Source organism: Hydra viridissima, unplaced genomic scaffold (assembly GCF_058129835.1).
Source record: "Hydra viridissima isolate aposymbiotic clone 2 unplaced genomic scaffold, HvirCarnegie_v1 scaffold_8, whole genome shotgun sequence".
Lineage (NCBI taxonomy): Eukaryota > Metazoa > Cnidaria > Hydrozoa > Anthoathecata > Hydridae > Hydra > Hydra viridissima.
Genome location: NW_028324307.1, coordinates 1069859 through 1086992, shown reverse-complemented (window position 1 = coordinate 1086992; position 17134 = coordinate 1069859). Strand labels below are relative to the sequence as shown.

Sequence of the window (17134 nt, the reverse complement as noted above, 5' to 3'; positions counted from 1 at the left end):
CAAAAAAAAACGAATTTTGTCACGCAGGTCGCAAGCAATATGCGTGTGAGCTTGATTGTTAAATAACGCGCGCACCCTGTACAAAACAAATTAAACCATTGTAATTGTTTAATTTTTTTCTATAAAAAGTCAATTGCATGCTGGGAATTTGTTTTGTGGAAAGAAAATTGCATGCTGGGAATTTGTTTTGTGGAAAGAAAATTGCATGTTGTGAATTTGTTTTGTGAAAAGAAAATTAAACTATTTTGGTTTAACATTGTTTAACAAAAATGTAATGCAAAAAAAGTTCTAATTTGACCTTGCAGCTCTGGTTGACAACTTTTGCAAAAATAAAAAAATGTTGATATTTTTTCTTACCATTCGATGTTAATTCGTCTTAACCCTTTCACTCCCGGGCTGTTTTCCGCTACATTCTCAAGTTTGAAATTGCTATTTCTGACTCTAACACTTTAAAAATTTGTTGTGACTAAAATTTCCGTTCGAATCGGAAAGGAGTTGGGTAAACTATGCGTATTACCACTTATGGAAATTGCCTTTTTTCTTCGTTTCTCAAGATAGATAAAAAACCATCGAATTATTTTCTTATATAAAAGGAACACCCAACAAAATAAAGGTCACGAGCTGTCTGGTTACGTGCTTATGGCCACATGACAGTAGTTTAATGCGGGAGGGTATTTGCGGTTACAAAGTTTTTGTTTCTCGGAATAGAAAACTGACTTTCAATACATTTTTTGTTCAGTAATTTATAATTAATAAATTTTTAAAAAATTTATAACTAAATTTTAAAAAATTTATTATTAACTCGTCAAACAATAAAACTTTAAACATCTTCCAAAATTTCTCAAAATGAAAACTTCAATTCTATTGAGCATCTTCCTTAGTGCGAAGTAAAAACTGAATGCGTACAAGATCTCTCGCTAATCCAAATTGTATTTTATATGGAGACGTTGGAGCATATTTATTATTGTCGCATGTAGCCCACCATTTCTTACATGCTTGAAACGTTGGACTTCCTCCCTGAAGAAACCGATCAGGTTCATTTGCTAAAACATCAAAGATTATTCTTAATAATAACTAACTGTTAATAATTAAAGAAACGGCGCGCACTATAAATTACTTGAAATACTTCTTTTACTTGAAATTTTTAGCGCCCACAACAATTTTTTAAATCCAAGATTGCTTATCAACGATATTTTAAGCATTACTAACAGATTATACTGACATTAAACATTAAAATTAAACATTTATGTGATATCAGTGGTTTGATTATTTGACAATTTAAAAGACTCACAGCCATTTGATTCGTATCTCTCATAGGTAAGCATGTAACCTTTTTCTTTTGTGTCAACTCTCATGTTAGAGTAGAGAGTACTGAAGGTGAAGTCTTCTTGAAAAGTGTAGTCAACTCGCATGTCAGTTTTAAATACGTTTGTAATTCTTTGAATATTCTTTAACCCAAGCCATTGTTGATTTGCTACTCCAAACCCATCTTCATACTCTTCATAAGTTTTGTCCCAAAAGTTTCCTTCCCAACTGGCAAATCGGGTCATCATTGGTATCCAGACTATGCAAAAGATGTTCACAACATAAACAATAACCATACGTTAAAGTTTACTAATTTTTTTAAATTTTCAAAGAGATCATTGTTTTTACAAAGATATACAAAAATCAATTACAGTTTTAATTCAAATACTCCAATGAATTAAATTTTCTTTTTTTTTTTTTTTTTTTTTTTTTAAATTCTGTGGATGAATTTGTAAAAACCAGGAGATAAGTAATTTTTTTAAAAAAAAAAAATTGTTAAAAAATACAGAAACTTGGGGTGTGTTTCTGTTTGAATTCCTTTTTCCAAAATTTGTTTACTCATAAAAAGAGACACAGCTAAAACTTTTTTTAACAAAATCTTTCACTGTAGAAATCTTTGTGATTTGTGAAAATTCAAGTTTTTCCTATGAATCATGAAGATTTCACTGTTGAAATCTTTGTGATTCATAGGAAAAACTTGAATTTTCCTGATTATTTTTACAAAAACATAACAAAAGTTTACTTTTATATTGTAATATACCAGAACGGTTTTTTGAATTTTTAAAAGAACTTTACCTTGTCTGTTTGTTAAACTGAGTGTAGGCATTTGGAATTCAAAATAACAACCATCGTAACTACTAGTCGCATAAAAGGTGTTTTTGCCAAATATGCATTGGCAATTGTAGCCATAATTGGTGCTACTCACCCCCCGTAACAAATATCCGCCTGATTCTATACTTCCTTGCTGAGCTATATAATCTTGACAATATTTTAAACATAAATCATTGGACTTAATTCTATATGCATAAGTGTAACTATAATGCCCGTAGCCATTATGATAAGTGCAGTAATTGGCTGAAAATATAAAATAATAATCATTGTCTTAATATATTTATATTATAATCAACGATCAAGACAAAATATTTATATTCACAAATGTTTACACTTCAAATTTACACCATCAAGAGTAAAAAAATGTTTTTTTATAGAAAAAAAAACAAAAAACTTTAAGCCAATGAAGTTGCTGTTTGATGTAGAAAGAGAAAAAAACATTGAGAAAATTTTTTTTTGCTTTGTTTCCTCTATTTTAGTTTAAAAGAAGCTTTAATGAAGCCAGTGATGAATTAACCAACAACATTTTTTAACACTTTAGATTTAGAGATACTTATGTAGCTAATAAAATGAAATAAATTGCAAAGCAACATTTGACGAAAAAATAAACAACTTAATGTCTCATATTTAAAATTGCTTACTATTTTCAAAGAGGCAAAAGGTTAAATAATATCCATATAAATTATCCCACGAATAACCTCCACCATAAACACATTGACAATTGCTCCAATCAAATGTAATCATATTCATTGCATATGGATATCGATTGGGATAGAGGATATTTTGTTCTTTACACTTTTCAACACACATATCATATGACATTACATAATAACTTTGATAAGAATATCCTATAGGTTCTTGATTTGATTTAAAGGTGCACACATCATACTGTATGACTGAAAAATAAAACATTTTTAGAACAAAACTAAACTAAAAAATTATTATCTAGTGAAAAACTTTTAAAGGTAAATAAATAAAATTTTTTTAATCCTTTTATTTGATGAACTGTGAAATATTTATTTTAGACGTGTTTACAAATTTGAAAAAAAAAAAATTGAAGTTGAATATGATATTTGGATGAGTTACATTCTCGGCACATCCAAATATAAGAGATGTTTAGAAAATGTTTTAAAACTGGACTGGAGAAGTCAATGATCTAAATCAGGGATGGCCAAACTTTTTGGCATGAGAGCCGCATTCAAATACTTACGTGAACCGAAGAGCCGCATTAAATAATTCGTTAAGAAAATTTTTCTGCATTCTTTTTTTAAAGATATTTTGCCTTACAAAAAAATTAGAAACTGGTGGCAAGAAAGTGCTGTAAAATACTCCATAAAGTTAAACTTAAATTTTTATGAAAAGAAATAAATCTTTCTAAAGAACTTTTTCTAAAAAACTTTTTGTGTACAAATTTCATGTTTACTACTAGTTTTTATGTCTAAATTAAAAAAAAAAATTTTCAAAGCCAAAAACTTTACTTTAAATGTAAGCTTGTTTAGAATTTCAAATTATCTTGAGTGTTTCAAAAAACTCGTTTCAATCAAGTTAAATAAAAATCTGATTCCCTTTTACTCTCACACAAGAAAAACTAGTTATAGAATTGTTTTAAGAAGCATATTCACGTCATAAGTTTTTAAAAAAGTAACAAAATTACAAAGTTATGAATTTTCCAATCAGGCATTAAGATTCTGATGTTTACTGGTAAGTCTCTTAAAATCTGGCTTCAAGCTTGTAGTTGCTGTTCTAAGTAATTCTGACAAATGCTCAGTGGTTAGATTTGCACGATACTTTGATTTGACAAATTTCATAATGGAAAATAAAGATTCACATGTGTATGTTGAAGCAAAAATTGAAATAAATTTTATGCTAATCTTTTTCAGTAGGGGATACTTAACCTCAGGCACTATCTTCCAAAATTTTAATAAAGTTAGTGTTTTATGCAGCATCAGAAGATTTTGATCTTCTTGGAGATCTAATAGTTGTTTCAAATTGAGATACTTCTTCAACTATGTTTGATGGAATAGGACAACCATTACTAATAATATCAATTAAAAAAGGATTTATTACAAATCCTAAAGATGATTTAAGTGCATGCAAATCTATAAACATTCTTTGAAAGTTTTCTAGTAAATTCTGTAATTTTTCCCTGTATGATTCAATCTTATGGTCATCATACTGAATTGAAGGATTAGAAATAGTCATCTTCTTCGAGGAAAATGGTTAAAGGTTTTTAAAGTAAGATCTCTCTGAAAAAGGGTAATTTTTTTTTGAAAACTAAAAATAGTCTGAGCAAGATCAGATATAATTTTTTCTTTTCCCTGAAGAGATAAATTCAGACTTTGTAAATGTTGCATTATATCAGTCAAAAACAAAAGATCTTGCAAAAAGTTCATATCATCAAGAATTTCAAAAGTCTTTTTCTTTTCAATCAAAAAAGATTTAATTGGTTCTAATAATTCTACGAACTTATATAAAGCATCACTACTTGAAAGCCACCGTACAGCACAGTAAAATGATAGGTCATTTGGTTTGTCATGAGATCCAATTCATCAATAAAGTTTTTAAACTGTCTGTGATTTTTAGCATTTGATCGAATGTAATTTACAATTTCTGTCACTGATTTTAGAACGATTGAAAAATTAAAATGTTTTGCTACTAAATGTTCTTGATGAATCAAACAATGAACTGGAATGAACTCTGGATACTTAGGATCACTTTTTAATAAACCAATAAGTCCAACATGTTTGCCAACCATTGCTGGTGCACCATCTGTAGCAACACTAACACGTTTGTTGATAGGTGCATTGGCTTTAAGTAGGACTGTTTCATGAGCTTCCTTTACATCAACTCCACAAGTTGTATCTTTTAGCTCAACTAAATCTAGTAATTCTTCTTTCACAATTACATCTGATGTTACATACCTAACAAATACTGCCATTTGAGATTTATCTTGAACATCTGTTGATTCATCCAGAGCTAAACTAAATGCTTCACAGTTTTTTAAGTCATTCAACAATTGCTGCTCAATATCAGCACTTATCTCAGATATTCTTCTTTCAATTGAATGTCGAGAAATAGGAATCTGTGAAATTAACCTTTGGATTTTGCTATTTTTAGGATCTAAAACTAAGAGGACATCTGAAATACTTTGCTTTACAAATTCTCCATCAGAGTAAGAATATTTTACTCTTGCAATGTTCCATGCTATAACAAAACTTGCTTCTTTAGAAATAGTTGATTCTTTACTGAAAGATGAAGCATTCATTTGATTGTTAATTATTGTTTTGAGTAATTCAATTTTATTTTTCCTGTAATCTGAATTTAATGGATATTCCTTGGAAAAATTTATATGTTTAGTTTCATAGTGGCGTTTAATATTCCCTGACTTGTTGTGAGCAAGTTCTTTATTACAAATTAAACATATCAGTTTATTTTCTTTTTCAATAAATGCAAATTTTTCTGTCCAATCTTCATTAAATATTCTTTTCTCGTCATCAATTTTTCTTTTCTTACTGTTGTAGCAAAGTGGATTATTGTTAGTACTTACTTTGTCCATTTCAAAAAAATAAGTTTTGCGATTAAGTAAAGTTAATACAAAAAGAGTCGAAATGAAATTCCAAGAGCCGCATTGACATTCCAAGAGCCGCATGCGGCTCGCGAGCCACATTTTGGCCATCCCTGATCTAAATCATGAAGAACTTAACAACAGAGTATTGGAAAATTTTGCATAAATTTTGAAAGATTTTATAGTTAATTTATCTTTCTTAATAATTTTTAAAAAACATCCTTAATCAAGATTATTTTGGGTAAAAAACAAGATCCTTATATGTTTAAATGTTTTTGTTTTTTTTATTAAATCAAAATCTGTTATTACAAAAACACTTGTGGATCTATCTTCAATAAACTTGATTTTGTCATAAGAAATCTCTAACACTTTGATGATCTTAACTTTATTTGAAGATTAATGTGATAAGCTAAAACCAAAATTTAACAAAATCATATAAAATCAACAGTAGAATCATTACAAAATAACTTTTTGTTGTTCATAAGAAAAAATAATGTTGTAATATAACTTTGTGGCTTAGATACAACTATATATTTTTTTCTCACATCGCATCTATTTAATGCTTTTTTATTTACAGAACTAAAAAAAAAAAATATATATGAGATAATAATAATTAGAAAATCAATGTTTTTTCTGTGATAATTTATTTTAAGAGTAATATCAAATTTTACTTGGAGATATTGATATTAAAGTGGCTTTTGAATCATGTGTTAGCAAAACTTACAGTTTTTTGCATTTTCATAGTTCCAGAAAGTATTCCAGATTTCAGATAATGAATTCATTTCTTATTTGATATCAAAACAATTTGTTAAAAAATCACTTAGCTCAATAAAATTTAAAATAGTTAAAATATATTTTAACCCACACAATTTTAAAATCTTTAATGTTTTTTATTGATTGTAGGGGAAACTGGGGCCTATGGGGTGTTTAAGGAAAACACGGTTTTTATCTTTTTCTTCTAAAATAGCACACAAGTAAGGTGCCCACCTATGGCAATCGCTACAAGAAACCCAACTTTCAGTTGAGTTTTTTTCTTTACAGTATATACAGGGAGTATCTTCCTCTGACTTTTTCACCATTTTCCTCTTTTTAAACGCAGAAGCATTTTATCCATCTGCTTCAGAATTTTTTTTTTAAATACCATTATATAAATACCATTTTTGTTTGTCATTTTGAGCCTTTTCCATTTTTTTTTTTTTTTATGCAGTTGGCACATTTTTACTCAGGGTGTCTAACAGCAATATTTTATATGGAGAGAAGTTCAGGATTCCAGTTTTTCCTCTGCTTTGGTACTGGATTAGTAAACCTTGGAGATTAAGTACTGGGTACTAATAAACCTTTTTTAAAATGGCATGATATTAGGATTACTAGTAGAAGCAGTAAAAAGGCCGGAGGAAGTGAATATTGTGCTGGTAAAATTAGGTGATTGGCCCATAGAGGTGGCTGGTAATAGTCATGCCACAAGCATAAACAACAGAGGTTGTTTCACTGAAATTAATATCAGTAGTTTCTGCTGCCAGAAAGTCTGCTTTGGAAAAAACATTTCTATTAAGTAGCCATATGCCTTTTAAAAACCATTTACAGCATTTGTAATCTAAAGAGTGCAGTTATTTGAAATTACCACACACCCAGGATTAGTTCTCCACCCTTTTCTGATACCATAAATACAGTAAGTGCTAAGAAGCTTCATAAAAACAAAGTCCAAGTGCTGTATTCAATCTGTACAATGAGGAGGCAAACACAGAAGAATTACACAACTCTCTAACAATGTTAAGCAATTCAATACTTTAAGTATGAGATTTATGTCAATCTAAAACAAGTAGAACTGGAGAGCTTTATTTGGTACTGGAATATTGAATAAATTTTTTAAACAAACAATAAACAGTTCTTTTTGTATCCATTCGCTTAAGTCATATTTAGCCCAGGTACCTGGTGGTGCTCTGTCCATTAACTCTGGCTTTATTTATTTATGAGAGAGATCATTATGGGCAGCATGTACCTTCCACTTTCTAAAGAGCAAATAACTGCTGTGACAAGCTGACCCCTATCAACTGAAGTGAGAAAACTAACTTGCCTCTTCCCTTTGGTTAAAACAAAATTAGAGAAACACTTTGAAACTAAAAAAATACCTGTTTGTCACAATCCCAGATGTTTTCAACATGTAGCTGGTTTGTATCCATAATTTCTTCCAGTAAAGAAAAAAAAATCAACAGCCACTTAAAGCCCATGGTATGAACGGCTGATGTAGCATTAGGTTTACAAAGATATGTTTGGAATGATATCATTTTCATAAAAATTTCATATAAAATTAGTCTAATTCTTTAACAAAGGCTAAAACATTTAGAGTAAAATGGGGAATACCCCATTATACCTAAATTTTCTACCCAATTATACCCCATTGATGGCATGTTGCTAAAAATAGTTCCTCATCTAGGAAAAGTTCACACATTTCAAAATTCAAACATTTTAATAATAGCCTGTTCTATATTAGGTACAGTCAATACAAGCTTCAACATGTCACATGAAATTACTGGATCATATAATATGACACTGTATAATTACATCAAATTTCATTTTAAGCCATGTTTACTTAGTTAAGATAAACATGGCTTAATTTTAAACTAATGCAGCTGATGGTGGCATCTTGTAACATGATTATTCAAAACTTGTATTTCATTGTTTCCATGTTTATAACAAGGTTTATTTTCAAAAAACCATTTTGTCCCAGTACCCTATTTTGCACTAGGTTTCTCTACTACAATTGTCTAAATTAATGAAATATAGGTTTCAATTGTTTGCTTCATTATTAGTAAGAAGTAACAAAGTTTAAGATAATCAAGCTTAGCTTACTACTACTTACCTGGATTTCTTTTGTCTAATTTTTCCATCTCACATAACACTTTAAATGATGTCTCATTATCAGGATTTATAAGGAATACTGCAGTTTTTGTGAACCCAGCATTGTAATGCTCCTGGCAGCTTCTCCTTGCTTTTGTTGCTGAATTGATAAATATCAACATGAGTATAAAAGTCTATTTTAAACTAACAATGCCTATTTTAAACTTACAAAATGGATTATAAGTTATAAAAATAGTGTTAAGCCATCACAACTGGAATACTTTAGTTATGAAAAGAGTTATTAAACAAACACAGGTGTTAAAAAAAGAGTCTCATTTTAGATTTTCAGCCTATTAATTTGATTTAGTGACCTTAGCTCTTATTAAAAAATCTGTAAAGTTATTTTTTAATGTTTAAGTGTAATCTTTGTTTTGTTGCTTTTTTCAACAATAATCAGTATTTAATTTTTAATTAAACCAGACTGTAACAAAAATATAAATATTTTAGCAAAAAAAAAAAGAAATATAATCTTTTAGAAAATTTTCTGCTTTCACTATTGTCTAGTGTTTTGTACAAATGAACTATTTACAATGCATCTTTTGTAATATGTAATATATTTCAATAATAGAAAAATGTTATAGAAAGCAGCAGAAAGATTGAGCAACTACTTAGTTGGAAAGCATCTTAAAAACATCAAAGAAAACAAATGCAGAATATCCAGATAGTTTCAGATATTGCTGCTATGACAGTGAAAGCATTTTACTTGGAATTCTTGCATACTTGAGTTAAAACAGAAACCAAACAAAAAGGAAAAATGTGTTTATAAAAGAATCAACTCTTATTTAAAATTTTGTAAAAAAAAAACTTCTCCCCTTTATTTTAATAGTAATATCAAGCATGGTGCACCATATGAAATGATAGTTGAATACCCTTTTTTTTAACACTTCACATACATACATACATACATACATACATACATACATACATACATACATACATACATACATACATACATACATACATACATACATACATACATGCATGCATATATACATACATATATCCATACATACATCCATCCATCCATCCATCCATCCATCCATCCATCCATACATACATACATACATACATACATACATACATACATACATACATACATACATACATACATATATACATATATACATACATACATTACATAACATACATTACATACATTACATGCATTACACACATTACATACATTACATACATTATACACATTACATTACATACATTACATACATAAAAAAATTCTAACCTTGAGTGCAGTTACAAAGATACTGTCTTGCATTTCTACTGTTACAAGATGGATGGCACTTACAGTTTCCACATGGATTTTTATTTTGAATTTCACAACTCTGTGAACAGTATAACTGCATAATAAAAAAAAATACTGCTTGTACTGCTTGTGTATGCATAACATACATGGAAGCAGGCTTGTAAACAAACCTGCTTGTTTTTATATTTAAATGTTATAGTCAAAACCAAAACTGCATATTGAGCATAACCCTGTCAATTTAATAAAATTTAAGAAACGATTTTTTGTTGACTCCACTACCAAATCCCTGGATTTTACCCCTCGAGCATTTTTCTATCTCTTCATAAGAAATTCTTCTCATTGTTAAGTTTACCTTGCAAGTTTATAATTACCAAATTCTCCAGTTTTAAAAATTAAGAATATAAAACATGTGATACCATCAAGAAATGCAACATGTAAAGCTAACCAATAATGAACGGACCGATCCATTTAGTATTATAGAGGTCTATTCATTACCAACTTGGTCATCTTTGTTCAGCACTCATTATTCATGACAAGTTTATTAGCAACTGGCACTTAACAAATAGTTTTTTATTCCTTTGTATAGCTCGCGATAATATGAACTTACAGCTCGGCGCTAAAAAAGGAGGTCAACAGAAACTCTAGCATATACTCATGTATAAACCGCACTTTTTTATCCAAAAGATGTGGTAAAAGTTATGGTTGCGGTTATGCACGAGCCAGAAAATTAAAATGCTTAAACAATATTAATTTTACCATGAAAATATTTTACAATTTTTATAAAACATTTTTTTAAAATATATTAAAATATTAATTTTTACCTGCGGTTAATACATGAGTATATACTTGACTATAATAAAACTTGTCAAGTTACGTGACCATAGCCAAGTCAAAACTAAACGGAAAATTCAAACGAAGTACTATTCAAAAACAACCTCAAGTAACATATTAACAAATAACCGGATGTTAATAACGGTCGAGACAAGACTGATAGATTCAGTCCAAGGATTCAGCTCCTTTCATTCAGTTTCTTTTTGGAAAGTTATCCGACACAAGAATCGTTTGGTAAAATAGAAACCAGTTATTTATGTGTAAAATGGAAACCAGTTGTTCAATCAGTTTATGGTTTCTTTTTAATAAAATATTAGATAAAATCATAAATGGAAAGGTTAAAAATTCAACGATTAAATCATATCCACTTTCAATATTATTCAGTCATTAGATTGGAATGGCTATAGAACTAACAGCTTCGAAAAAAATGTTATAGCAATAGTAATGCACATTAAGAAATCGTCACGTTATAATCAGGGGCGATTCTAGGAAAAATACGAGGGGGGGGGGGTGAAATATGTTAAAAATACCGACTCAAAAATCCTATCCTAAAAATAGATATCGCCACTGTAAAAGGTAATTATATCGCGACTATCGTATATAAGCAGATTTTAAAAATACTCAAAAAACTTGTTGTTTTTAAATTCTATAAAAGTCATGTTGAAAAATAATCCATGAAATTTACCGACTATAACTTTTTTTCAAAAAAATACCGACTTTAAGTTTGATTTTACAATTGCTAGGGGGGGTGTAACACCCCCCCCCCACACACCCCCGTAAAATCGCCCCTGGTTATAATTACTTTGTTTCTATCTCTCATTTTAAACGTTGAAAGACATTTTTTTCTGAAAGTAAAAACTACATAAAAGTTTAGCATCATTTTTTAAAGAAATGATAACTTCTAAACAAAATATTTAGACAAAAAATTTCAAAAATTAAGTGTATTTTAAAAATAATCATTCCCAGCAGGGGAAAAGGCGTCTTTTAGACCATCTTCGAAAACTCTAATTTGTATCTATCATAGATGCGTATATTTTAGACGTGTATTAGACATCAAAAACCGTCTAATTATAGAGATCCTATTTATTTCCAATTGTAGACGCATATTAGATGTATAAACTAGATTAATACATAGATATCTTTATTTCGGTTAAATATGGATGCAATTAAGATATCTTTTACAGATCAGTTACAACTGAAAGAAAAAAAATTTAACTCACGATAAAATCGATTTTACCGAGCGACTATTACCGCGATCATTATTACATAATCGCCATTAAAGAAACGTGTATCAAGAATGGGGAAAACTCGTTTCTTGAAAGGAATAAAAGTTTATTCGTAGCTAAATTTATACTAATATATGAACGACATAAGTCATAATGATAATAATTTTTAATGAGCTATAAGTAATAAAGTTGTATGCCATTATAAATTGCATGCCATTATAACGACGAAATATTTTCATGGTTTCAGTGCATAACATTTTACTAAAATCACTTCATGATCTTAAAGATAAAAACGTTATTGTTAAGCTTGTTTTATAATAATATATGGTGTTTTTTAATAACGTCAGAAACTGCTTTAGTGGTTGGCTGTGCACATGACGTTTCCATTGAGAAAAGTAATAAAGAGGACAGTGAGAGGGAAGCTAAATACAGATAAATTGATGATACATTGTTGTTAAGTCACATTTATCAAAATCAATTAAATCATATTTTTAAGTTAACAATTACTATTATCATCATCATCGTCATCATTATTATTATTGTTATTATTGTTATTATTATTATTATTATTATTATTATTATTATTATTATTATTATTATTATTATTATTATTATTATTATTATTATTATTATTATTATTATTATTATTATTATTATTATTATTATTATTATTATTATTATTATTATTATTATTATTATTATTATCAATATTATTATTATTATTATTATTATTATTATTATTATTATTATTATTATTATTATTATTATTATTATTATTATTATTATTATTATTATTATTATTATTATTATTATTATTATTATTATTATTATTATTATTATTATTATTATTATTATTATTATTATTATTATTATTATTATTATTATTATTATTATTATTATTATCTTCAGATAATTGAAGATGAATAGGTTAATAAATAGGAAAAACAGAGGTTACTTTGTATAAGAAAAACTTGTCAAATATCGTATCTTTGATGTTTTTATGAAATGTAGCAATTAGCCTAGTGAAAATTTATATATATTTCATGTAAACAGATTTTTTAATAATTCTACACGTCATTTAAAGCTTAAGTGCATTTATTTATATGCAAACACATTATATTATATTTTAAATATCGATGACGTGAAACAGCAAGCTGGCGGACTTAACATAGAACTTTAGTTTTTTATTGTAAACTTTTATCGTTTTTTAATCTTGCTGAATAAATTTCAACAATTTGAACCTAATTTTTTCTTTGCTTGTGCAATTTTTTAAAGACTTTTTAAACTTAACTCAGTTGACAAAAAGATATTTAAAATCTAAAAAAGGTGCATCATTTTAGATGTATAAAAGATGTACAATATACATCTCTTTTATTTATTTTTTTATCAAATAAAATGTATCTAAAAGACGTTTATAAGTTAGCGTTCATTGATGACGTGAATTCAGAGGTCTTATAGACCAGTTTTCAAATGTATATAAAATGCATTTTAAATATCTCTTTGCCTGCTGGGTTGCTTACTAAAAATAATAACTCATTTTCTCCCAACGTTTAAAATGTAAAATAGAACAAAATATTCCTAACCTGACGAAATGTTAACACTGGCTTCAACTCATTTTACATATATACTCTTAACAATTTTACAAATGTACTGAATGCGAATTTATTTACAAAACAGCCAAAAAAAATATTATTTATAAGAATATTTTAGTTTTTTTACTTTATGGTTTCATGTTTTTATATTTTGAAGTAAAATGAGATGTAAGATGATGTAAGTTGAGAGTGGAGGTGTCAAAGCATTCAGTATTTCCAAGTCCTATGCACTTGAATACCTTAATCATTTTTAAGGGTATATATATATATATATATATATATATATATATATATATATATATATATATATATATATATATATATATATATATATATAGTACAACAATTGCAAATTAAGTTTTTCCTGCTATTCAGACCACATTGATATTCACATAATCAAGATAAAAAGAAAAACCTGTTTTTTTGTTATGAAAAGACGTTCAGCAGATTTGACTGTGGATGGAGAGTCTGATCTGTAAAACTTGCAAATAACAGTATTATTTTCGCTATTCTCTAGGCTTATTGATTGACAGCCAGAAATTGTCGATATACAAGCGTCTACACAATGGTGATAGCTGCTCAACGTTCTTACCGCTATGAAGTCGCTAGTACTAACTTTAGAGTTATTATAAATTGTAAATGTGTAATTTGAAAGAGTTTTTCTCATGGGATATTTGTAATCCGCTGCAATACTTGTTATTATTACGCATACTTCAAAAAAAACACCGAAATTCAACATTACTCGCAAAATGTTAAACACCAGGATATTTTTGTCAGCCTTGTAATTATAATCTTTATGGTAGCGCAAATGCTAAATCAGCCTTATTTCCATCTTTATGTTAACAGATGTTAAGTTGTGTTAAACACAGAATATATATTTTATGCGATCACGCTGTTATCTTATATGGTTTTGCATAGCGTATCAAAATTGGCTTCATGTTTGAAATCTATTTTAGAAGTTGTTTTTTGTATCACTTTATGACTAGAAGTTTTCCATTTTGGCAAAAGCTTTTAAAAATTTAATTAGTTTTTATCTTTAATGTGGCTTAAAACAAAAATAGTACAGGATTAAATTAATGCAGGATTTAATAAAATCATGGTAGAAAATATGAATATTAAAATGGATATTTCTGTTGTTTGTGCTTGTTACCGCGGTAATATATAATAACATAAATCGTTAGAAGCCTATTAATAAAATTTTTTTGGATCAAGTATTCTTTTAAGGAAACTATGCAAAACAGACGAGCACCGAAGTTATACTCAAAATGAAAAGTTTTATTATGGCGTAATAATACAATTAAACAATTTACAAAACAAAGGTTTTTAGATAAGAATGTGTAATTTTTTTAAAATGTATTTTTGGTGTAAATTTTAATAATTTTATAAATTTTCAAATGTTTTGAAATATGAAAAACTGAGAGTAAAATGTCCTAAGGTATTATGAAATGTTTTGGAAAAAAAATTTTAAATTTAAATATTATATAAAAGTATTACATCGAAGAATAATATTCAGGCTCATCCAGAGAGAGAGAGAGAGAGAGGGGGGGTTTGGGAGATAGTATCATGGGCCTTACGCTGGATGAGGCCCCACTAATTTGAGTGATAAAAAATGGGGTTTATTTCAGACTTTATTTAACACTTGTTGTTATCTGTAATTTTTTGTAAATTAATAAATTTTTATCAAAAAATTAATTAACTTTTTTAAAATAGGAAAGAAATCTTTTGCAAACATTTTTGGACTTCATTTGTCTTCTCGTCAGCCTGATAAGATTAAATAAAGTCAGTGCATGTTATCGCGAGTTATACAAAGGAATAAAAAACTATTTGTTGAGTGCTTTAAGCTAAAATAATCTCGGTACCCATCTCATTTTACTAGAAATTTTGTTTTAGTTTTCTTCAAGACATTTTCTATCCTATAAATATCTTGTTCTGTTTTTTACACTTCTTCTTCGTAAAACGTTCCATTTATCTCTTCACCATTATAATTTTTAATCTTGCATGGTGTAACTGGAGTTGTATTTTGCACTGCAGATACTGCGAATACTTCTTCAGTCCGTCTAATTGTTTAGCACTATTCAAAGATTGATCCTTTCTCGCTTATTCTTACTTTGTCACAAACTTAAAATTTTGGTTTATCTATTTTTATTGGCTTTAGTTGATCACTAGGTTTTTTTTGTAAATTGATAAATTTTTAGTAAACAAATTCATTTTACTTTTCGTAAATACCCAGCAAGTACAAACATACGGGACCCAAACGGTTTGTCAAATAGAACCTTACGGGATTTGGCCGCGGGATCTAAACGGGGACCATATGGACAGAATTAAAAAAAAAAAAAAGAAAGACCTTTCGGCTGCTTTTTCTTTTCCCCATATTGACCCCAGATTTCTCCTGAATGTGTTTTAAATATATTTCGTTTATAGATTTTTTTTTTAATTTGATTGTTTATAATTTACATCTTTTAGAGTTTATTGACAAACTCTAAAAAAGTGTAAATTATAAACAATCATTATAAATAAACATTAAAATTTAATATTTATTTGTTTCATTTTATAAATATTAAACATTTAAATTTTTGTACTGATTATTTATGTAAGTTGTGAAGGAAAAATTTGTGGCATGTTTATATGCAAATTGAAAAAAAAAATATAATGAAACTAAAAAAAAATCCATAAATTAAATCTATTTAAAACACATGCGGGAGAAATCTGGGAATTTTGATTTTTCGTTTTTTTTTAATTCTGCCCATATGGTCCCCGTGTAAATCCCGCATGGTTCTCATTTGACATCCCAGATGGTCCCTTCTGGGTCCCGTATGGTTGTGCTTGCTGGGTAGGAAAGAAATCTTTTGTAAATATTTTTCGTGGCCACACGCAAAAAACAAAAAAACAAAAAAATAAAAGAGGGTTTGCGACCAGAATGGTACCTCCTTTTTTTACAGCAGTCCCTGAATTCCAGAGGCACACCAGAGTAAGGCCACCGGGCATCATTCATCTTCTCAACAGGCTTAAGAATTTAAATATGATTTTCTGAACTTACACACTCGTTTTATTTGTTTGTGGTAAGGTGTATTTAGGTGTATCGTTCAGATATAAACTAAATTTTATTTGACAAAAACTAATGGGCTATTAAGCGCTTTTTATGACAAATGAAATATATAAAATATGAAAAACGAAAACATGACATATCTGGCCGCATTTTGCAAGATAATTATAAATTTGAACAACTTCTTAAAAAGTTTTGCTTTATCTTATGAATTATTAAAAAACTCATTCTTTTGTTGACGGCGGAAAATTTAGATTTAGTCTGAAACTCATGGTTCGCTGAAATCAGCAGCCTCTGATGTTAAACAAATAAGTTGCACGTCCATCTCATGTATAAAAAAACTTGATTTATAAAGTTGCTCAGCAACTGACTGATTTTAAAAAACGTATGAATGTGACAAGTTTTTAAAAGATGTGCGAATCATCAATTTTAAATCTGCTTAGTGACAACGGCGTAAATATAACGATATTTTTTTTTAGCCAAACATAACTTTTTTTTGTTCTCAATTTGATTAAATTTGTTTCAGCGAAAACGTTTTAGTTGAATTTTTTTCTTTTTTTCATCGAATAAAAAGTAGAGTTA

The 17134-nt window shown here is 28.2% G+C and overlaps 1 protein-coding gene across 3 annotated transcripts; it reads right to left on the bottom strand.

The window, feature by feature from the left end:
* Nucleotides 1–780: 780 nt before the first annotated feature.
* LOC145186996 (uncharacterized) lies at nt 781–14378 on the bottom strand. Of its 3 annotated transcripts, none has more exons than XM_090094834.1 (7): nt 13925–14378; nt 9840–9954; nt 8562–8699; nt 2778–3032; nt 2101–2379; nt 1292–1564; nt 781–1043 (listed from the first exon to the last, which is right to left on the bottom strand). In XM_090094834.1, exons 1-7 carry the CDS (start codon nt 14246–14248, stop codon nt 862–864), a joined length of 1566 nt encoding a protein of 521 aa, XP_089950960.1. In that variant the 5' UTR covers nt 14249–14378; the 3' UTR covers nt 781–861. The 3 variants fall into 3 exon arrangements, with proteins under 3 accessions (XP_089950960.1, XP_089950962.1, XP_089950961.1); XM_090094836.1 differs by lacking the exon at nt 13925–14378 and adding an exon at nt 10682–10998; XM_090094835.1 differs by lacking the exon at nt 13925–14378 and adding an exon at nt 10277–10437.
* Between the last annotated feature and the right edge of the window lie 2756 nt (nt 14379–17134).

Coding starts and splice junctions, on each gene's coding strand:
- LOC145186996 (XM_090094834.1), bottom strand. CDS start 14,248: ATGTTGAATTTCGGTGTTTTTTTTGAAGTATGCGTAATAATAACAAGT. Junction 2,380..2,777: donor CTTTTGCCTCTTTGAAAATA/GTAAGCAATTTT, acceptor TTATATTTTCAG/CCAATTACTGCACTTATCAT. Junction 1,044..1,291: donor GAGATACGAATCAAATGGCT/GTGAGTCTTTTA, acceptor TTGATGTTTTAG/CAAATGAACCTGATCGGTTT.